Source organism: Larus michahellis, chromosome 9, assembly GCF_964199755.1.
Source record: "Larus michahellis chromosome 9, bLarMic1.1, whole genome shotgun sequence".
In the NCBI taxonomy this organism is placed as follows: domain Eukaryota; kingdom Metazoa; phylum Chordata; class Aves; order Charadriiformes; family Laridae; genus Larus; species Larus michahellis.
In genome coordinates this window covers 20,896,472-20,920,429 of record NC_133904.1, presented here as the reverse complement: position 1 = coordinate 20,920,429, position 23,958 = coordinate 20,896,472, and the positions used below count along the sequence as shown (strand labels likewise).

General features: G+C 39.2%; 1 protein-coding gene across 8 annotated transcripts in view; it reads left to right on the top strand.

Moving 5' to 3' along the window:
- PEAK1 (pseudopodium enriched atypical kinase 1) overlaps nucleotides 1-20,891 on the top strand; it is a 124,910-nt gene extending 104,019 nt beyond the window's left edge. For all 8 annotated transcript variants that reach the window (XM_074601046.1, XM_074601053.1, XM_074601049.1 and 5 more), the window contains 2 exons: nucleotides 7,842-8,590; nucleotides 16,293-20,891. In XM_074601046.1, coding sequence (XP_074457147.1) covers nucleotides 7,842-8,590; nucleotides 16,293-17,450 — 1,907 coding nt within the window. In that variant the 3' untranslated portion in view covers nucleotides 17,451-20,891. The remainder of the gene's footprint in view (nucleotides 1-7,841; nucleotides 8,591-16,292) is intronic.
- The last annotated feature ends 3,067 nt before the right edge of the window (nucleotides 20,892-23,958 follow it).

Sequence of the window (23,958 nt, the reverse complement as noted above, 5' to 3'; positions counted from 1 at the left end):
TCCAGGCAGTCGATCTAGCTACGTTGAAACTATTTATAGCATGGATACCCTATGTTCCTACCCAGACTGACATATAAAAGGATCAAGCTAAGGTATCATTTAATGTATGAAATATCACTTATTCCTCGTGGTGAGATTGCTATTTTTTAGCCAGAGTGCTCATAGAGTCCAGGGATTACTTGCATTTCATAGACAAAGTAATATATTGTGAATCTTCTGTTTAAACCTTTACTCAATTTAGCTCAATTTTCTTATGCGAGATGTTACACCTGTTGGCAACTGCTTCTTGTACAGAGTTAGATGTGCTTCTGTCTATAGATCTCTGTCCTTCCACAGCACCTCACAAACTGGGAGTAGTAAACTCATGGGAAATAAAGTACCATTAAACACTAGGTTGCCTAGAGAAGTTGTGGAGTCTCTGTCTGTGGAGATACCCAAAACCCAACTCGACATGGTCCTGGACAACCTGCTCCAGCTGACCCTGCCGGTGTGGAGAAGGTTGGACGTGACCATCTCAAGAGGTCCCTTCCAACCTAAACGCTGCTGTGATTCCGTGATCACTTCCACCAGTCCTCATTTATGCCAGTGCTGTTCCTGGGTGTGAATGCTCCTTCATAAAACAGTATAAAACTGAACCCCTTAGCATTTTATTCAAAATCTTCTCATACTTGAGTCACTTCCAGATTTGCTGTCACTGAAGTAAATCTTAGGTATGAAAGAGTTAAACTAACTTTTAGGCTTGACTTGGTCTGGCTTGGCAAGCTTGCTGCTTGTTGTTAAAAGCAACGCTACCCTAAATGGCACCAAGTTCTCTGGCTGCCGTTCAAACTTCTTCCTGGTTTATTCGAGCAACCTCGCTTTCTAATTCAGATAGCTATCAAGAGATTACTAGGTAGGGATATAGAATAATTCCTACTTGTTTTCACATCTTACATCCCCTAAGCAGCAAAATCGTATATTTTGTAAAATTAACAAATACTGGTGTGTGTAACTGAAAGAAAGGATAATACAAGAAGTTACATCACATTTGACTCTTGCTTCAATTGTTTCTAAATTACCTTTTTATAGCTACATACTACAGTTTGTAGTTTGTAAAATATATCGTGTCAACATCTCAATTTGCAGCATAATGCACAATTCACTTTCTAAATACCAATCTAATACACGTTCTGGTTTTTTTATTGAATCATAGAATCATAGGGTTGGAAGGGACCTCTGGAGATCATCTAGTCCAACCCCCCTGCCAGAGCAGGGTCACCTAGAGCAGGTACAATATTAAAAATATTATATTTTATTATAAATAAAATTAAATAATAAAACAATAAATAAAACAATATTATAAAGCAGACAATATTAAGTTGTCACTTTGATAAGCATCTAATCTTCAGTTGTTAACGTCACAGGAAATTTTATGAAGAGAAATAATGGCAAGCTTTGGTAAATTTTCACCTGCAGTGAGGCAGTGGTTTATATCAGGTATTGCCCTCAAATATATTTGGTTTTGGCCTTCCCCTGCCTCCCACAGGAGTTGTCTCATTATCAGTTTATAATCCTGCCTGCAAAAACTGCAAGTGGGCCAGCAATTATTTTTCAGGAAACAAATTGTAGATACAAAGTTTGAGAATAGCTCATGTATAAAATATGGGCTGTATTTGTTATTTCATTGAACATGTAAAATCATACCTCTAGGAATTAAAAAAAATAAATAATAATGCAGGGAAGCCTTACAAGATAGAAGATTCTCCTCTGGGAATCAGATACAACATAGAAGACCTGGGGCTTTTAGGAAGTACGAGGTCCCACCATGATGATAGGATGAGAGAGTCCAGTGTGTTCCTGGGCGTATAAACAGGAGGAAACTTCAATAGGAGAGAGGTTATGTGTATGTCATTTTTACTCTGCAACTACCATGGTCACAGTCAAGCCATGGTGCCCACAGTTTTAGGAAGAATGTTTGAAAAAAAATCATGCAGACTCTAAAGAAAAGCTTTGAAAATGCCTGTTATTGAGTCTGGCTTGGTGTGGATGCTCGTGTGGTGCACAGAACTGTGATGAGGGATGCCTTTGGTATCAACGATCAACAGATTTAACAAAATCCAGTGGCTGACAGTTGAATCTAGATGCATAAACAAATGTTCAAATGTGTAAAGTAGGGCCTAGATGTTTCTTTATTAAGGTGCATCCTTATTCTGACAGAAGTTAATTCAGGTAAGCCCTGTAGCTTATGATGAGGAAGACGATAGACTAGATTATTAAAATCCTTTCCTTTACAAATCTTTAAATTTTTCTGTCTTTGTCTGAATTTGTTGGAGAAATTGACTTGATTGAATTCACATCGCTGTGAGTAGATTAAGATATTCTCAATATACTCAGGATAGTATTTGTATCATTTAAAAGAGTATAGGTTATTTTTATTATTAGCTATTTTTCTCCTTGCGCCTAAAGAAAAGGTGAAAAAAGGAGGCTAAGTTTCTAGGTTTTATGATTGCTGACATGGGAAAAAATCACAAATCACAGCATCTGCCATGGAGTATTGCTTCAGTCAGTAAGTTAGACTAGGGCAGCGTGCTTTAGCCAGGCTATGAATAAGGTAACAAAATTATTGTTGACTAAAACAGACAGTTCGGTGACAGACAGTGATTATAGTATCAGCCTGATGCATTTTGTACAATATATAATTAGTACAGGTAGTATCTTTAACATGGTGTACTGGAGAGCAGGTAGCAAGACCTGACAAGTTTGGTTATTTTTATCAGCCAGGGTAAGAGTTTATTACAGAGCGATGTATTTTGTACTGGCATTAAAGATCAGTATAACTGATCTGCTACTTAAACAGAGAAATCTTTTCCAGGCTCTGTATTATAATGAAAATGCAGATTGCAAAGAACGATCAATATCCAAGTTCAAGGGGGATAAAAAAGTACTAGGACAAGGGTAGAGAAGGGGAATTTGTACAGTGGAGGTGGCCAACCTGTGGATTTTACTGAGTGAATACTTTAAGCAGCCTTTATAGATGGACTTTGTAACACGAAAAGGGGATGTACTGACATGAGAAATACTGGGACACCTGACTCCATTCCTGGCTGTAGGGAGAAACAGGTCAGCAGAGGCTGCCAGAGCCAATGCTGCTGGACTGCTCCAAGATCCAGCTGTGTCATCAGCCCAGCACCATCTTACAGTGGGTGTCCTGCAGACACATAAGAGCCACTCGAAATTCCTCTTTCTTGCTGGTCTCCACTGTACAGAATCCACAGTTTTGATGTTAGTTCTGCTGGTGTTTTGATAGATGTGGTCTTGGAAGATTGGTTACCCACGTTGCGCATACATCATTATTAATTTTTGCTGTTCTTGGCAATGCAACACATGGATTTTTTTGTCAAACTGATGTGGTAAGTTGGAGAATGGCAGAGGTGAGAGGCACTTTGGCCATTTTAGCCCTCTGGGTCCTGTTCATTCATCTAAATCCCTGCACTAGGGGATTAGGGATTAAGTACTATAATGGTAACTAAAACTGAGAACAGAGTTAATGATCACAGCAATAGCGTAGTTACTACTGTGAATACTAGAGTATTGTTTTCAGCTCCATTTTCTATTTCACATCTTCCTGCAAGGGACGATATCCTTGGATAAGAGATGGTAATGGCATATAATCAGACAAACGCATTCAAGAATAAAGGAGAATGTAGGATAGATTACCATGTCAAGAGTAAAATGAGTTTGGAGAAAGTACAGAAGCAGCCTGATGTCATTTGTGTATGGGACTAACATTATGTATTGTAGGGCAATATGTATCGCAGGAATAATTCTATTCAAGGAAGGATGGGAGCATGCAGCGTGTCACCCACTTGGCTTGCCTATTTCACCATTAGTTGTTTTCCCAATTAAAGAAGCATTTTCCTTCACCGTTCTGAAATCTCTTGACAATGTGTATACACATTGCCGATCTGAAGCAAAAGAGAAACATACGCAGACTATCAAGAAATCTAAAAAATAATTATGCATGCCATTATTCTAAGAAAAACTTGCTTATGGAATATAAATTTGAATTAAACCTAAGCTGAGTGTGTCAGATTTGATAGTTTGATGAGCTAACATAAACAGGTTGCAATGCAAAATCTGATGATAAATTAGTTACCTGGAAAAATAAAATTTGAATGCTTTATTTTAGGGCTGATTTAGAGTTTCAGACCTCTGCATGGTGTCTAGAGACTTAAGTATTAATATTTAAATAGCGTAGTGAGATTCTATAATGGAAAATGTTAGCAAATTGAGGAACTACCTAAAGCTCTCTAGAAAGCTGCTGTCTATAAAGAGTTAAATTGTTTCTGTCTTTGAACAGTCTGGAAGCCACTTCAAAGATCTCTTTAAATGGCAGCCTGGTATTGTGCCTGTTCCTCCTTTTCATTTGCTTCCCAAGAGCGTAGCTCAGGCTGAACCTTGTAATGTTGGCGAGTCTGTGCAGCAGGTAGGGAAATGAGGGGTTTTAAAGCTTGCAAGGGGAGAAGGAAATGATAGGCAAGAAAAAGAAGCAAATGCTCTGCCAGTTCTTGTATGCAAAAAAACATTCTTGTGCCGTTGACAGGGACAAAATTTAAGACAACCTTTTTCTTGCTAGACAATGAATTTTTAAAAATGTGGGAAAGCTGCACTGGAAAGACTGGCCCAATGGGCATGAAAGAAATGTACTCAGCATAAAAACGGTCCAGATATGAAGCTTTTCAAACACATAATAGAGATGGATAGATTTCAATATGGAAAATCTGTTCTTGTGGGCAGAAACTATACTGTAACATGACATGTTTTACAAACTCATTTTCCTCAGCTGAGAACACCTGAAAAAGTAACTACATAATGACTTGTACATGCTTTTCTCTGGATCCTGCCACCCCACCAGACATCTGCAAAGACAACTTCTGGTTATGAAAAACCTCATTCAATTACATTTTGATGTCAGAGCTCCAATAGCTATGCAAAAGCAACAACTAGCAAAAGTCACTGGTGGCAGTCGTAACACTCATCTGTATGAATGGCTTGTGGAGGACAGGGCCATTAAAGCAGACAGAAATAAGAGAATCAAGAAGAAACACTGTTATAAATGTTACCTTTCTTGGAGAAGCTTCTCCTGCTACTGCTTGAGATGTGCATCTTGCTCTAATTTGTTTTCTTGCTGTTTCCCTCTAGCGTCTGTGCAGTCCTTGCATTAGCAAGTCACATATGCAACACATATTAGGAAACTGCCTCCTGAAATAGCCTTTCTCAAAACCCCAGCAGTTATGGGGAAGAGGGTAAGGATGAGAAAATAGGCAAGTGATCTTTAACACAGAGTGTTGCTGGAGAAGAAGTACATAGGTCACAGATTTTGCAAAAGTAAGCAACTGAGGAAGAGGACACATGTTTGGATGAGTAAGAAAATTGGATACAAAGTAGAAATGAACTTGTCTCAGAATTAAGCAAAAGAGTGTGGTATTTGGTGCATGTGCCTGGCACGCAGACATCGGTTCTGCTTTTCACTGTGATTCCTGCCACTCTTTGTCTCTGCAAAAGGTACCTTTCTGGTAGAGCTCTTGTACTGCTCAGCTGGCACCAGTGTTACACGCTGCAGCGTTTCCAATGGTGAGAGGAAGAGCTGCTATTGCAGAGCACACACACAGCAATACCAAGATCAGAAAGGAGCAGTAGAGGGTCCCCTGAGTGTTAAATATTTTTTAAGCAACCGTGACAATGTTTTGAGAGAGATATGCAGGGATTCTCCAGTATTTCCAGCCTTTGAACATTTTTATTTTGAGGAGCTAGAAAGTGATGACCCAGGGGAGTAGTCCTATGCAGTCCTCCCTGACGATCAGCTAACAGAATTTCCTGCCCAAAATTCAGTTTTTTAAACAACGGAATATCCAGGCTTATCATCAAATCCATAAGGCTTTTCTGAAGGTTTCTTGAGCTTAAACAAAAGATAGAGATATAACTTTCATTTGTGATGTCGTCTCCTTGGAATGATAGAAAAGAGAATGATTGTTCAGAATTCAAGAGCCAAAGCTATTCTGTTTGTGGAATCATATAAAAATACAGTCCTCTCTGATCTTCTGAAATTAGGAAGTCCTTTTCAGCATTCTAATCCAGCATGTGGCTCAGAATGTGCATCCTGGCCAAGAGGATCTTAGATTCTGTAGTATTCATAAAAACTGTAACAGCACATCTTAAAGTGTAAAGGAAGCTATCTTTTTTTTTCGTTTCATAGACTGTGACGTCATTTAGTATTAATTATGGACTAAAATGATGTCATTCAAATCTGAATCTGTGATCCCCCCAGTTTGGTTCAGCATTCCAGTTCAGTCCTCTCTTTACAAGGATTCAGCGCATATTATAAATAATCAAATAGTTCTAGTGTCTTTCTACTTGCTTTTCCCTTTTTAGAAAAGATGCTGAGCGGCAGTTATACAGAGCATCCATTTCACGTCTGCTGTGCTGCAACTGTAAAAATTGGCTTCTTACCGTAATATGATAGTCAATGAACCTCACAGGAGTGGTAGAAAACTTATAAAATAATTTCTCTGAAAATAGTAGTTGATTATTAAGAGTGGAAAAATCTCATTTCAATATGAGTAGTGACTGTTTAGTTGTTCCAGAGCAGCAAGTCGGTCATTTGTATTGTCTGTTTATTTTTTTTTTTTATTCTCTCTTATATTATTGTCATTTATTTATTCTTCATTTCCAAGGACTCTGGCTGTTATAAACCATATATAACCTCCTCTCTAAATATAAAACATATATAACCTCCTCTCTAAAAGCCATCCAAAACACGTGACAGGAAGTTTGCCTTCCCTAGCAGCTCACCAATGTCTGAAATGAGTCTGTCAGTGGAAATCCCGTGCTTTCCTGTATGTAACCTGCTGCCTGGAATCTCTTGACTGAATCTAGGTCAGGTTATCGATGAACTTAATACTGCCAACAAAGGTGCACGTGGCAAATGAGTTAATGGAAATGTATTAGAGAAAAGTTATGGTTAGGGGGGAAGGATGCGAGTTTTAAATTGTAGGGTAAAAAATATTTCTGGTTTTGTAATCTCAAATTATGATCCTACTCTCATTGAAAGCAGTGGCAACACATTTGTCAACGTGAGTGACAGTAGGCTTAACATCCTTGTTTTCACCTTGTGAATCTGCTTGGGCAATCCTGACTTCCCGAAGTATCTAAACTACATTACTTGTGTCTGTAGTTCTCTGATTTGCATTCTGAAATAATGCTTTCAGCTTCTTTAGCACATTTCAAATCTGAGTGATCCCAAGTGCTTTACAGACTGTTTTGAGGGTATATTTAAAAAGATCACCTCACCTGCCAGAGAAATGCACCTCTCAAAGAAATGGCACACAAAGCCACTTAACAGCATCCACACATAGTTTTAGAACATTTGAATATGAAGTTAGAAATAATATTGATTGACTGCAGAAGGAATTACGGGAGGCCAGCTATAATTACTGAAACTGGAATTTGGCCAGAGTGCCAAAACTGATGTTTGGTTTTTGCTTGCAGTTTTTGTCATTAATCCCATGTGAAGTAAAACGCCAGCATTGCTAGCACTGAAGCTGATTTTAATATATAGGCCAAGGTCAAATAAAGACTGTCTGTGTGTGGTGATATATACGTGATGCTGATTTGGTCATTTTGCTTTCTGATCAGTTCATCTTTTCCAATAAGTATTGAGGTTGTCTTCAAATATTGGGAGGGTCCTAGTCATCTTTTTTTTTGTGGGGTTTTTTGCCTTAAATTTCCTTGCAGAGTGCAAATATGAGCAGCAGATGCAAAGTACTTTAATTTTCTATTACTATTATGTTCTTATTACACAGGGCAGTCTAGAGCAGCCATGATACCTCCAAAACAGCCAAGGCAACCCAAGGGAGCTTTGGATGATGCCATTGCCTTTGGGGGACTAGTAGACCAGGAGACAATGAACAACTTACAGCCAACACCACCTCCACTGCCAAAGAAAACAATTTTGAGAGCTAACACAGAGCCAACTCCCAGAGATCTCCAGAAGCAGGCTCTGGAGAACAACCTGTGCATTGTGGCCAATCCCACCTATGACATTGACACCAACTGGGAAGCAAGCAGCGCCTGCTCTTCGGTCAGCCTGGAGCTCAAGGTACTGGACAACGAGTCAGGAGATTCCTTGGACAGGCCTACAGAAAAACTAAGGGCAACCACCTCAGCAACTAACAGTGTTTCCAGCCTAACCACTATCAGTATTAAGGACCGGTGTTCCAATAGCATGGAGTCCCTAACAGGGAGACGCATCTCGCAGACTAAGCAGGGCAAAGGTGTCCAGAAGCCACAAAGGCAAGCACTTTATCGAGGAATTGAAAACCGAGAAGAGGTGGTAGGTAAAATCCGAAGCCTTCATGCTGATTCACTGAAGAAGCTGGCACTTAAATGTGAAGACTTGTTCATGGCTGGACAAAAAGACCAGCTGCGATTCGGGGTGGACAGCTGGTCGGATTTTAGGCTAACCAGTGACAAGCCGTGCTGCGAGGCAGGCGATGCGGTTTACTACCCAGCTTCTTATGCAAAAGATCCTCTCAACAATTACGCAGTCAAGGTAAGAGGGGCTTGAAAAATGGTAACGCGAGACATCAGTGCCAAAATGCAACAACAATAACCATAATCTGCAACACACCCAGCAGTGATAGGTCCTACAAATATAAGTGCATGCTGCTTGCAGCAGCACTGTGTGAAAAGTAAGATGCCCAAGATACAGGCTCTTCCTTCTCTCAAGAGCCATGTGTGGCATTGGACCCTGCTGTTTAAGTTTCATCTCTTTTATTGCAGCTCCAACATTATTAAAACAAAATCAACACAACTCGGTCTTTACCATGGTCATTGTTTAATGAAATATTGAAGGAAAAGATGTATTCTTTTAACATGTGTCAGCAGTTTTTTGGAAACTTGCGGTAACAAAATCCTTAGGTTCATCTGCATGCAGATGATGCTACATCATCACTCTTAGTTAGGAAAGATTTCCATGTTCAGAGCCATGTAATTTTAAATGTAAATTCTAGGCTAATATATCTTTATGTTCCCATACAAGGTTTTATATTTTCACCAGCGTTCATTACCAGCCTTTCCAAAGCTCTGTCTGGCCATCAGTGTTGCCTTATAAGCTATATTTTTAAAAAAGTGGAACTTGTCAGTGTTAGTTTTGTGGCCTTTTACTAAACAAATGATTTGTGTCTAGTTTATTCTCTAGCTAACAAAAAAGAAATAAGATTTACTAGATTTAGTGCTAATATATTAATGAATAGCTGGCAGCTAACTCACTAGATGTTACTTTATGGACTTTTATGTAGGTAATTCTTTCTGAGCGCTGTATCTCTACAGTTCTCAATGCTTATCTGGTAGGATGACAGTGAGAAGGACAGCTGAGACTCATAGGTTTGTCAGGCTTCCTGTGCGACCTTGAGCGAATCACTGAACTTCTGACTCCTTGTTGAAACTGAGATAAAACATTTATTACCTAACACGGGTGTGTGAGCCTAATCGATTATGCCTTACAGAGCATGATGACTTTCTCAGAAGGGTGGTGCTTTACAGTAACAAAACGTTGCTGCCACTCCTGTATGATGGTTTACAAGAAAGGTATGGAAAAAATAAAAGGTGAGATTGGTGCAATTGATGCCTTCTTCTGAAACTTGAAAAGGCATCTTTTTTAGGCAGATTTGTGGGCATAACCATTTATATTTCTTTAGTTGTCAAGGACCACTTTTTGAAAAGATGTGAAATGAAATACGGATGCCACATCCAGTGGTACAAAACAGCTGAGAACCAGACCATGAATATTTCTGGCAGTCTACTCTGGTTGCAGAACCAACAGCCTGGCGTTACTCAGTTTGAGGTTTTTTGGCTTTAATACAATGATGCAAAAATGGTTGCTTCTAGGACCTAAATCGCTGTTTTTCTATATAGGCTGGTTTGGGTTACCACAAATGTCATTCCTATTTGCACAGTATGGATGCGCCGTTAAAGCATTCTCTGACGGGCAAGACCTATGCAGTTGTTTTCTTATCTGCTGTCCTCCTAAATATGTTTGTCTTGTAAAAAGCTAGTGAGAAGAAAGAACAGCAATGTAACATGGTCAAATATGTGCTATATTTTTTTTCCTCTCATAATTCAGATGTCTTAAAAATAGTTCTCAGACTAACAAAATTCATTGCAGCGTACTAGGTGTGATGGTCTTGAGAGTGAGTGAAGTATCCACAAAATATTCTGAGCTGGAGGTCACCGTAAGCTGTTGTGCTGCTATGATGAGAGGAAAAGTTACTCATGAAAATATCCTCCCTAGTACTTAATGTGATATAGGAAGATACTCTCATTACATGTGTTCTCTGATTTCTTTATAAGCCAGGCAGGACCAGCATACAGGACTACTGCTGTCTTTTCATTTTCTCTTTCACATATCCTAAGTATTGCGTGCTCAGCTAAGTTGGGTTCTCTTCAGTGGTGTGTTTCTTTGGTGTGTATTTTTATTACTCCATTCTCTATGCTAATATGTTGAATTATTTAAATTGTGATTACTGGATTTTTTTCCCCCTAAAGTCAGTTATAGTAAATTTCAACTTTGTCTTAACATTTGCCCCAAGTTGATTTTTGACTTATAAGTCAACAGTCCAGGATCAGATTTGTAAAAATCTCGTAACAACAGATGGCTATTACATTACACAAAGATTTGGGGAATTTACCTTTAACAAATATACTGTCATGGGTATTTTTTGTGTAAGACAAATTACATAATCATCTGCGTCCTACAAATAATCTGTGTATTACTGCTATTTTAAATCCCTTTTTCCCCACACAGGATGGCAAAAAAAGTGAGATTAGAATTACTGGTGTGCCTAGTTGAATCCAAAATAGTCTTCCTGTTGGTTTTGATCAGGTCTTAGAAATACACATTGAAAGCGTATATGGAGCCACATCTTCAGACAGTGTAAATTCATGTAGCTCTTTTGAGTTTTCTAGAACTACCCAAGCAACAGTGGCTAACAACTCAGACGCTTCTTAAATTCTATGATTTTAATATTAGATTTGAGACAAAAATGTGATAATGGTTTTTTTTAATTATTATTCTCTTTGTAGAAAACAAGAGATTCACCCTCAAACAGCACAGAGTCTTAATGCAAGTAAAAAAAAAAATTGTATCTCCAAAAGTAGAATTACAAAAGCACTGTTAAAAATTAAGCTTTAACCATTTGACTACTGATGAGTTAAATTTAGAAGAATGAACCTTTTGTGCAGATGAATATACCAGTGCACCTTTACATTCTGGTGGGCATCAGCAAAAGATGATCTGATAAATTTGGTGGAGAAGGAGTACAACTTGTTCTGTTGGTGTGAATATTAGAGGAAACATTGTTTATCAGGGTGTGTTTTTTTCAGAGCATTGTATTATACTTTTTGCTTCACTCTCACCTAATCCCCTGGTAAACATCCTGTGTGAAAAAGTTGCAGGAAGCCATGTGGAAATTATTTTGACAGAAACATTATAAATAAAACAGTAAATAAGTCATGATCAGAAAACTACTTTTCCAAATGGAAAAAATAGAAGTTCCCTTACAAGAAAGGTTTCCATAAAATTCCAGTCCCTGAGGTATTTTTCCTTCACTAAGTGCAGTACCATCTTCTAAGTAGTTGGCAGATCTGGGACAATATGGATAAACATTCCCCTGAAACCACAGTCTTATCAGTAATTCCAAATATGTAGTGGAAAGGTTACGCTAAAGTAAAAGCAGCAGAGAGCACCAGCTTTTTGTACAAAGTGGACTGACGAGTTCAATTCTTTACATCCCTACACAGACCAAACAAGGCAGTGATATGACAGGGCTCTTTTTTATTTAGAAAAAAAAAAAAACAGTGATTATGCACAATGAATAGTAGTTAGATAGGATTAATTACTGTATCAGTGACGTAAACTACTTCCACTTTCAGTATTAAACTCTCAAGGAAATTACTGTACAATATCATAAACAGACACACAGATATCGTGATTCAGAGTCCACATGGAACAATACAGACATAAAGCCCCAGCAGGGTTATGGCTGCAGCACGCGTGTTCTGGCCACAGGCACGTGTTGCATTGCAGTTCAGGTAGGATGACGGGAATTGCAAAGGTGCAAACAGCTCAAAAGGAGCAGTTAAAATTTATTGCTTTGATTGCTACAGGGCAGAAGTTCTTCTAGCAGTAAAACCTTAGGATTTCTGCTAAGCTTCCTGTCCCAAGAATAAAATAGAGCAATGCCAAAGTAAATAGTACTGGACTGAATTATAGTTTCCTAGTTGCAGATGACAATTACTTTCTAGTTACATTTAGTTTGTCACAGTGTGATAAGGTACTTTTTTGGTAATACAGCTTCCTAGTGGAGCTTCTTGGCAGAAGTGTTATTAAAGGTCATCCCAGAACGTCATGCTTCAGATGAAAATAAAGCTACGTACGCATATTAAACTTTTAGCCCATTCAGAGTTCAGGCACAGGAGCACAGAATTCTGTATTTTGGCACATGGTTAAAAAAGTCAAAGCTCTGTTCCAAGGCCAGATCAAGAAAATGAGGTCAATCAGAGATCAAACTGGCCTCCTTGGAAAACAAGGTTGTGCCAAGAACAAGCTATCAGTTAGGGATTAGCAAGCTTTCATTCTACACAGAATTTCATTTGCAGTTGTCCCTCTGTGCAGTACAACAAAGTAGCACAGATGGTGCAGTCTTTGTGATCTTCTGTGTTTCTCATTTTCAGCACTTGTAAATTCATTTCCCGCAATATTCATCTTACTTTAAGTTCACTGACGCCCTGTAAAATGCATAGGACAGAGTGGAAATGAGATTCCCTGCTGGTAAAGTGGAAGTCAGCTGATGGCACAGTAGGCTACTGGACCCATAAAAGAAAAATAAAAGCTAATGCAGAACAGTTTTTAGAAGCTCTGAAACATTAAAATCTTGCTTCTTGGGCAGGGGGAGGATTGAAATGGTAGGATATAAAGAAACCTGCCCTGTCCTTATACGAACACAACGGAAGTTTAATTCATATGGATGCACTAGAGAAAACATCCATGATGACAGTGCACTCCAGTGAAAACAAAGATAGAAACTTTCCATTCCTTCCTACTTTCCGTTCCTGCTTTCTTGCATTATATGGTAGGGCTTTTTACCAACATTGCTTCATGTTTTGAACAGCCAGCTCTTTATCAGCTTTAGAAATAAGTCTTGCCAAGCCCTCATCAACACCTTCCTTTCAGCTATTATCACATACCAGATCTTCATGGCTCAGCTGATTGTATTTCATTAAAGTAAATGGTAAATGACTGATTGATCCTACTTTCTATTGGTGCTTTAGTCAAAGTATTTTCACCTTTTTCTTCTCCTGTGCCCAAAGATAGGAATTTGACATCCTATATATGTAAAAGGCAACAGGATTTACGTATTTTTTTAGAGTAGATGACTGGAACAGACAAAAGCTTTAAAAATCATGCAAAGAAAACCAGGCCGTGTATTTACTCACAGCTTTGACATAGCATTAGCTGTCACAAACAGAAAAGAAGCTCTGTAACAACTCCCTTAGCAATTCATCACAAGCAGTCTAAAACACCTGCTAATGAGGCCATCAAATTTCACAACTTGTTCCCTAAGTCTTTTTAAATTTAAATATAGACTTTGGATGCATAACTTACTATAACTCAAACCATTTTGAAAATTTTAAATCTCAGTCATTCAGATGATAGATTTAGGTGATAGTGGAGTTACTCCAATACCAAATGCTAGGGTGAGCATTACTACCTATTAATAGTATTAAACGCTAGCATTCGCTACTCTATTGCAAAATGGTAATATAAAATAGAGTTCTGAGTAGAAGCTACAACTCTGTAGAAGCTAGTAGTAGAAGCTAGTACAAGAAGTTTGTCAGTAAATAAAATTTACATTCTATAAACTGTCTTTGAACAGATGAATAAGAAAACCTAGCTCATCTCCACTGCTTTCAGTACACTTTCCCCATTCTAATAAGATATTGGTAAGTAGGAATCTGAACTCTGCAACCCAAAACCCCAGGACTTCTCTGGACTCATGCAGCTGTATTTCACTGCGGAAGTCTGAAAAGTACCAGACACTTACAGGAAGATCAGATTACTGCAGGGCTGTGTTTTAGAAACTGTTTTATGAATTCAGACAGGTATCTGATTTGTCATCATATTCCAGGTTTTGGGTGCTGCTTCTAGACAGCCTTGCTTTCCATTCCCCTTGTCAATTACAAAGTATCTAGTGTACAAATTTTAGTGTTTGTACAGTCAGCAATTTAATAAGCCTTAAGTATCCCAGCTGCCTCTTCCACTTCTCGCTTCATGTTGTTTGTAAACAAAAAGCAAGAAGCAGAAAATACATCTCTAATCAGATCTCAGCTCTCTTGTCTTTGTAGATATTGCATGCATGTTCATGTACCCATATACTTCCCTGTATTAAAAAAGAGAAGTAAAAGTGTCCAAAAGCCGTAACTATTGGGCATTTGTGGGATTAGATTATTTTTTACTTTATTGGTTATCTTCTTTAACATCAGAATAAGGATGGAAAACTGTTTTCATGAATGCAGTCATTTTAGTATTGATTTTAATCATAATACTATTTAGTCCTTAATTTCTGTTTTGTTGATATAAAGAGAGGAGTCTGAAACAAAAAACTTGCATTTAAGAACTGACATTGGGGAAAGTTTGGCTCTGCTACGGATTCAGATTTAGAGCGGACACCGCTCTGAAGGTTTGCATGAACCACAGTAACAATGGAGTTAAAAATGTGACTTGCTCACCCTGGGAAGTGTTATAAGGATCCTTACATATAAAGCTCTGTTCTGCTTGATGCTGGAGAGGTCTTCACTGGAATACTGCATTCAGTAAAGGGTACCACTCTTCAGGAAGTTGTAATAAATTGGAAGAAACCAGAAAAGAGCAAGAAGAATCAGAGGATTAGGAATAAAGATGGGAGGAATGAGGAAGAGGGGGAAATTTACATTTTCCCAAGTGTAAAGTGTAATGTTAAAGGATGGGAATCAATAATTTTTACTATCAGCTAGGGGAAGGTCTATCAGTTTAATGTGAAGTAAAATAGACTTAGGATTGAATAGAAGGAAGAAAAAGAAAGGAGACGATCAAGGACAACTCTCTTATGGGGTGCTTTTAGTAGGCTGGAAAGGCATTTCTTAGGAATGATCCAGCTGGCAACATACGGATCAGATCTGCCTTTCAGGCCAATTCTGCTGGCGCAGAGGAAAAGGGAATGAGTGCAAAGGCAGCGTACTCTGCCCTAATAGCTGAATGCCTTTTGGTGCAGATGTGCATGGCCAGTCATTTCTAAATTAGAAGGACGCATTGCCACATCCACAGAGGCCTACTGAAGTGTGCTTTGTAGGGCTGTAATTTTAATCAGTAAATGCCTTGGAGCAAGGCCCTAATAGAGGTTGTCCAGTGACTGTTGTAAGGAGGTTGGAGCTGCCAGTCGTTATGGCAATGCAAACAATTAATAAGGATAATAACTATAGTGATAATGTACATATCAACAAGATATTCTGGACAGAAATTAAATACCGCTAGATATGGCAAAATAAAAATATATACTTAGGATCTTGATAAATGATTGAAAGCAATTAAGTTACCGTGTTCTAATGAGTTTCCATTCATCAGCTGGGCCACAGCAAGCATGCTTGCCAGCAGCCCCCGCCATGCACATGTACACGCCTCGCTGCAGACATGATGTGTTAGCTTGACACAGCTGCAGCTAATAGAATTCATTTTCCAGTTGCAGCGGGCAAGGAGCATGCATCCAGTCACTTAACTCAGCTGACAGGTGGTAACTTGTTATGCCATGTTAACTCAGTCACATGCAATCATTAGATCATATTCTCAAATATTCTATGCATGTTTCTTTGTATCTCCTGTTGCTAGTGATTACTTTTATCTTGTTCAAGCTTCACACACAAAGCTGAGAGAAAAACACACAATAAAATGATATGGATAAAGAAGTAACTGTATAGTAAGCTTCACTGTGCATTTACCATATATCAGCTGCTATTTATTTCCCATTGAATAATATATGCAGAGCTGCCTGCACATATTGGTCTGCAGTTGCTTACCATCCAATGGAAACCGTTCACGTGCCTTAAGATAGTCTGCCAAGGTCAGTTCAGTAACATATTTTTCAGTGCTTGTGTTTAGGGCTGGACTGTGGATACCCAGCAAGAATTATGTTATGTTTTTTCTGTTTATTTTCTTCCCCCAGATTTGTAAGAGCAAAGCTAAGGAATCCCAGCAGTATTATCACAGCCTATCTATCCGGCAGAGTCTGGCTATCAACTTTAACATCCAACAGGACTGTGGCCATTTCCTTGCTGAAGTGCCAGTTCGTCTCCTTCCATGGGAGGATGCCGATGCACCAGAGGTGGAAGAAGAAGAGCGGGAAGAAGAGGAGAAAGAGCCTGAGCAAAAGAACAGAGACAGTCCTTCCAATACAGAGGCTTCACAGAAAGACAGCTCAAGCAACCAGGGGACTATCAGCAAGCCACGCAGCCGTGTTGTGGTCATCACACGGGAGGTCCCATACTTAACGGTGGCCGACTTTGTGCGAGAATCTGCACCCCGCCATGCAAAAAGCCCCGATTTATATGAGAGGCAGGTCTGTCTACTCCTTTTACAGCTGTGTTTGGGCCTGGAGCACCTGAAACCCTATCATATCACCCACTGTGATCTGCGGTTAGAGAACCTGCTGCTGGTTCATTCCAGACCAGGAGGCAGCCCTCTGAGCTCTGAGTCTATGGAGCCCAGTCCCAACACTGCTTGCCCCGCCAGATTAATAGTAAGCAATTTCTCCCAGGCCAAACAGAAGAGTCATATGGTGGATCCTGAGGTCCTACGGGATCAGTCTCGCCTGGCTCCAGAAATCATCACTGCAACACAGTACAAAAAGTGTGATGAGTTCCAGACCGGCATCCTCATCTACGAAATGCTGCACTTACCCAACCCCTTTGATGAGAATCCAGAGCTGAAGGAAAAGGAGTATACTCGTGCTGATCTCCCCAAGATCCCTTGCCGCTCCCTCTACTCTCAAGGTCTTCAACAACTTGCCAGCTGCCTGCTAAATCCCAACCCTTCAGAGAGGATCCTGATATCAGAAGCCAAGGGAATCCTTCAGTGTTTGCTTTGGGGTCCACGTGAGGACTTGTTCCATGCTCTAAGTACATCTTCCAACCCTGCCCGGAGAGATGCTGTACTTCAGAACTGGCTGGATATCAAAAGGACGCTGCTGATGATCAAGTTTGCAGAGAAGTCCTTGGACAGGGACTGTGGAGTTATTCTGGAAGACTGGCTTTGTTGTCAATATCTGGCTTTTGCCACTATAGACTCACTTCATCGCATTGTGAGAATCATGCAGCAGCACTAGTTTGTAGAGCCTGTTGCTTTTTGTGAAGCACCCCCAACCTCCACCCCAGCCCTCACTCCAGCCTGCCCTAGGGCTCACACTTTGTACAAGTGTTAAAAAAATAGCCTAGATAGCAAAGCCAGCAACTCTGAGCAAATAGGTTCTAATTGGAGAAATTGCATCCTGTACCCAGTATGACACAAACTTTACTTTTTTGGCAGGCCTGTTAGGGATTGATTATATATACATGACTGCATTTGGATCAGACAGTACGTAACTTGATTAATATCTGGCTGAAAAGGAGAGCAAACTTTGATACCACTATTTCTATCACCACAGTAAATAAATTGCCCTCCTCTTCTGCGTAGTTTCTGTCATTTCCATATGTAGCACTGGTTAGTGAATAGCAGTGACTATAAGCAGAGACGGATTAGTTGTAAATGTGAGATGTAAATGTGACCATGCCTCAAAACACTCATTGGCATCCATTCCACATACCAGCTTAGTCAGTCCCCCACAAGTGGGCTGGACTGCTTTTTCCTTTGGTCTCAACCAAACAGATTCCAATTTTTCTCTTAGCCTTTATGCCTTCTTTTTTTCTTCCCCAGGTGTGGTTACCCTGCTGACTGCAAGTGTCAGTGGGCCGCCAGCATCTGCGTTCCGTCCTCTGCCCTCCTTCTCCGTCTCTGATTACCCATATCCTTTCTAACCACAGATCCGTGATTTCAACAACACTGCCTTAATCAGACCATTACCCTTAGCTTAAGACCTCTGCATTAAAAAGCAGAATATGCACACTTTGTCTATCCCATTTCCTACATGACATTCACCAGTCTGGACTGTTGATGTACTGTAGCTATAACCACATTTATACAAGAATGATACAACCCATGGTGGGCAATTGAAATTCCCCTTCCATCGCAAAAGGCACTAAAGCCTGACTTGAAATGGATAGGACGTACATAACCTTCTCTGACAATCACTGCTAGGAACAGGGGATGAAAATAACAGCCGCCTCTTTCGTTTTATTTTGGTTTGCTCTTGTCACTTGTGCCATATTGCAAAGTGGGACTGAAATTGGCTCTGCTGGTATGTTGGCAGGAGATAGAAATGTTTAGAGCTTGTCTGTGTGTAGCTAACAGGCCACATGGAGACACTTTTACTGCAGACACAGTTCTCTGAAGGGTAAAAACAAGGGGGCAAAAACACTGTTGTTTAATTATTGAGGGAGCTGTTGAGTTTGGCAGCCACAACTAACAGTATCGTGATCCATTTTTCCCACGGCGGTGTTTGGCTGCATATCTCTTGTCTGTTGTAACTAGTGTTTTCTAATGTTGCTATAGACAACACCCTAAAAATTGAATGTTGTCAGAATAGCTCAAAGAGCATTGCAGACAGAGTTTTGGACTAGAGCAGGGATTAGTGAAGATCAAAGAGACAGAATTTTTAAAAGCTCAACCTGAAGGAGCTTTTCACTTTCAGAGGCCGCTGCTGACTTCCTTCCCTGACCTAACAGCCGTTTCCTATGGAACCTCCGCAGTTGTACAGACAATATCTTTGCTCAGTATTGCTAGGCTCTGACTTGTTTCCCGAATCACTCTGAAGAATTTATCTGGATGCAGGGGAAAAAGTGATACCGAATCTTCTGACCTGGGTGATGGAAAGCAGAACAGCCCTAGTTATGAGCCTGTGCTTCTCTCCTATGGATCTATGTGCAATTCTTGTATGTATTTTTTTAAAGCTGTACATTACAGTGTTCACTTTACACACCAGCCTTTACCTGATGCTAGATCTGCAGCCCCTTCCTTTATTTTCCTGGCACATAAACGCAGATACCCGTGTGTTCTTTTTATGGATTGATGTTTCATTCCAATTGTTAAAACTGTGAGGAATCAGTTCACTTCAGCCTTGAAACAAATAGCCACTTTATACAGCATACGCATGCTTGGACCAGGTGCATGGAAACTGAACAAACAGTCCTGCAGGCTTAAAGTCAGCAAAACTAGCTCTGGATCCACACCATACATTGGGAGGGGCTGAAGTGTCTATGTTATTCTTCTCTGGCATCTATCAGAGCTAAAAGCTGAATAGTTTTGGAAGCCTACATCGATTGTGCCGTAGTATATAGACTGTCTTTGTGACCTTTCTAAAGATTTTTTTGAAACTTCTGATTATTATTCTTTTGTTTGATTCACCTGTATCAGTGAAGGATCAGGCAAGGATAAGGATAATATATTTTAATGTGATATATATTTTTTCCTTTCTTTTTTTTGGCAAAAAGGTTAGGATGGCGGCATTGATGCAGAAAAAGAGGACAGTGCATTAAAAGCCCAAGTGCAATGAATGTAGTTGAGGTACTTCCACTACATCAGGAAAGAAAGTTTCTACACTACTGCCGAGCAGCTCTTAGAAGAACCTTCACAAAGAATGACACACATTCGGTGCAGCCCTGCTCTATCTGGACACAGGAGGGCAATGCTCTCATAGCTTAAATACACTGAGCATGACAAGTCACTCGCGTACTATCTGCTAGCTATTAGTCACAACGTGATGAGCTGCAAGTAGGGCTTCTTGTTCTCTGTGGTCTGGTTTTGTGTTTGTTTCGTAGCGCGTGTGCACACATAACCTCTCACCTAACTCACATAGGCTGTATGAGCAATTCTTGGACCACCTGCTATTGCAGGGGGCTCATTCCTTGAAGTTGGCAGGTGTTTCCGTGTTTACGGACACATGTTCTGAAGTGTCACTTTCATGTCAACACGCACATGCGAAGTTGAATTTTGAATGTTTTACAACCATATGTATTTAATGCAGCTGGTCCGAAGCCTTTGTATCTCTAGCTATCTAATTTCAGTTTGTATCTTTTGTGATGAACCAATACTCATTTTAGCTCTGCAGTATAATCAAGCATGGATAGATGTTCACTACCAATCTCTTTCTTGTGTAGCACTGGGTAAACTTTAGCAATGTGTAATGTTGTGTGTTTTTTTTTTCTTTAAAAAAGAAAGAATGGTCAAAGTAGTTGAACACAATCTGGCCTGAGCTATTCCTTGGGAAGCTCCAGGCTGACTTTGCAGATAAGCCCATAACTGATGATTGTAACTGTGTTTGTGGTGGTTCTCCATCCTGGCAACAGATTGTGCCACATAAATATCCGAGAATGTATGCGTTAAACTGATTGTAAACAAATCCTAAGGATGCTACAGCATAATTGCTAAGCAAAAGGAAAAAAACCCGCTCTGTTTGTAACTGGGATCCTGTGTATGACAGGAACAAAACCCCTGGCTGTGCATGTTATAACTTACTTGAGTATGTGCACAGATCTTGAATTTTTTTTTAGCAATGTCGCACTTTCAGTTGAGCTCAAGAAATAGGAAGAGCTGCAAATCTAAGATAACAGTATTGACTGTAAATATATATTTTTCTATTAATAAAAGCTGTCATTCAAATATTTTTAACATGAACTCTAAAGGTTTTTCCAGTGGAAACTTATTTCTGGAAAAATCAAATGTTTGTTTGAAGAATTATGATGAGTGGTTTCTGATCCTATTAGAGCCATTAAAAACCTCTCTAATGTTACAGAGAGAGCACAGTGATTGGATTCACAATGTTTAGTGCCTTGTCAAAAAACTAAGATGTAGCTTGACAGTTGGTGGAAATCTTATTTTTTTCCTAATAGCCCTAGAAAAAAATACTGCCCACAATAAGATGCAAAAGACTTTACTAAATTAAATGCTGTACTTCATACGGTACTGAGTTGATCTGTTCAATGAGATTTGGTTTTGGAGTTTATGTGAATGAGTTCCTTTAAGTTGCTTGTAGTACAGCATAAACCTGAAGTAACAAAATTGTGGGCTTTCAAATTTGGGATCTGCAAAGGGAAAATAACAGTGGATAACAAGTCAATTGGTCTAGACTGACCACAGCATCAAAAGAAGCCTATTGCTTTGACAATCTACTGCAGTCACTCAGCTTCTAGGAGATGAGGAATCTGATTAGTCTGGAAGAAGCGGTGAAGGTAAGGTGTGCTGCTTCTGCTGGATGTAGGTAGTCGGTGTGCTGCACACCGTACTCCAGTGTGAAATGCAAAGCTCTGTTAAAACAGGAGTTCTAAAAACCTCCTGAGATGTTATGGAAAATGGGTTTGTTTTCTATTTCTTAAATGGGAATTACTTAATCACTAATTATCTTTCAAACCTCAGATCTGATCCAGGTGAATATAAAGAGAATATACTAGCTAAAAACCTGCCTACAAATTTTCAGGAATGAGGGAATCCAGAATTTTATCCCAGAGCCTCTGCAATGTCCAGATATAGAAGCCTGGTCTCACTTCAGTATTCAGACATGATGAAATCGGTAACTCGAGCTGGGATATCATGTTGCTGGCCTACAGACAAGAATGCATGTAGCATTTACAGAAATGTTCCACCTTAAATCCTTTATGCTCCACACATCCTGGCAGCACCTACAAGGTATGAATGGATCATCTTGACGTTTTAACACAGGGGAATTCCCACATATTAGAGAGAAAAATATATTATTTAAATAAATCCATGTGTGTTAGGGTTCAGCTATTGGAGAATTTATTCAGCAGCTTCACAGTGTAGGTCCTGAACTTTAGCATGTAAAAATAGTATTTGCTGCTGAAATAAAATGTATCTGTTTCTCAATTCTTATGCTGAGATGCCCCACCTAAATTATTTTTTTCTATTTGTAATAGCAATTAAATTAATATGAAAAAATAAATTAAATAGTCCTGTATTTATTTAAATCAATTGTAACTTTTCTGAGGGATACAATGGAAACTGAATCAGACCTTTTAATGCACTTTCCTTTTCCCCTTTCCCCAAATAGGAATTAAGCTGTTTCTCTGTAGAAACAGTCCACGACCATTATTCCCTGCATGACTAGGCCATCTATTTCACTCTGATCTCACAGAGGTAGTGTTGGTTCTGCTAAAACTCCTGTAAAACCTACAGCACAGTCAGAGCCCTTCAGTCCACGTAGAAAGAAATGTGATGATGACTTAGTTATGCAGTAAGATAACATCAAAGAAGTGCAGAAGAGAATTTTAAGTACCTCTGTAAAAATACACCTGTGGAAATGTTCTATAAACAACCATCTGGATTCCAAACACTTCAAGGGAGAAGTACACAAAAAAAAACTTTTCAAAAGAAATGCTGGGGAGAAATTTCTTTAGGGCACCCTCAACTCCAAAAGGAGGAGCAGGTCTTTCCCACTGCTGCGTTGGAGAGAATTTTTTGTAGACATTTGTATGAATTTTATTATTCACCTGGATGCAGTATTAGAAGGATGATGATTTTGAATAGACGTAGAATGTAATTTAAATAATTTCCTGTAAGTCTCCTTGCATTGGTGCTCCACTCAGCAGTTAGTTGGAAACCACAGAATGCTTTCAGATCAAGCAGAGTTGCCAGTGAGAGATGAAATACTCAACTTACCTGTACATAAGCATTTTGCCACTCTACGGAATTTGAGAATTGGGTTTATACTTCAGATTATAAAGATTTTATTTTTTTCCATAAATCCAAGGGGAAGATTTCAGGGATTTAGAAGAGGTTGGAACTTCTTTTATATGGAGGAAATACTTGTTCATATATATAGATATACATACATATATATATGAGTGCGTGTGGGCATGTTTTAATATATATATGTATGTATATGAATTTTTGTATCCCAAAAGTATTCTTTGCCCCTTTTTGCTTGAAAATATATATATTATATATTGTATATATAATATATATTTAAGAGTGTGTAAATTTGAATGTAGTCATTTCATAAATAACACCTCTTCAAAAAGACTCGAAAAAACTTCTGTTTCTTTGTCCTTTGGCTTGTTGGTATTAGAAGGTTTTGCAGTTGAAATCCTTGGGTTTTTTTCTTTTAAAACTTAATTATGCTGAGCATTTAAGAATATGTTCTTGTTTTTAATAAAAGGGGGAAATTTATTTTTAAATTAGGGATTCCAAAATTGATGGACTTTTATAAATGGGATTTCTTTAAATCCCTTGAATAAGGGATTTTTATTTTATTTTTATTTCAACTCCATTCTTGTGGATAATTTGTATTTGGAATTCCTGGTTGCATTGCTTTATCTGGTGCTTCATATTGATATTTACACATTTTTATATAAATAAGTATATCAACTTCAAGCCTTTGTGATCAGGGGCAGTTACACTCTGGTTTGCTGTGGTACTTTTGCTGTGTACTCTGTGGCATTCATGTTACTGTGTAAATAAACTAGTTTTATTACACTTAAAGTCAAAGCTGCAGTTTTCTCATTTTTCTCTCTTCCTAGGCAGTAATGCAAATGCATATTTCTGAGGAAAATGCACGTGGCAAGTCCAGCAAAAGATTTTGCTACAATAGCTGGCTGGTTTGCAGCAGCGGCTAGCGTGCAAGCATGGCAGACACAAACTTTGGTCGATGAGGCTGATGCTCAGCACCTCCAGCCATGCCACCACGGTGGCCGGGCACACAGCCGCAGGAATTGCCAGTGCCTGGG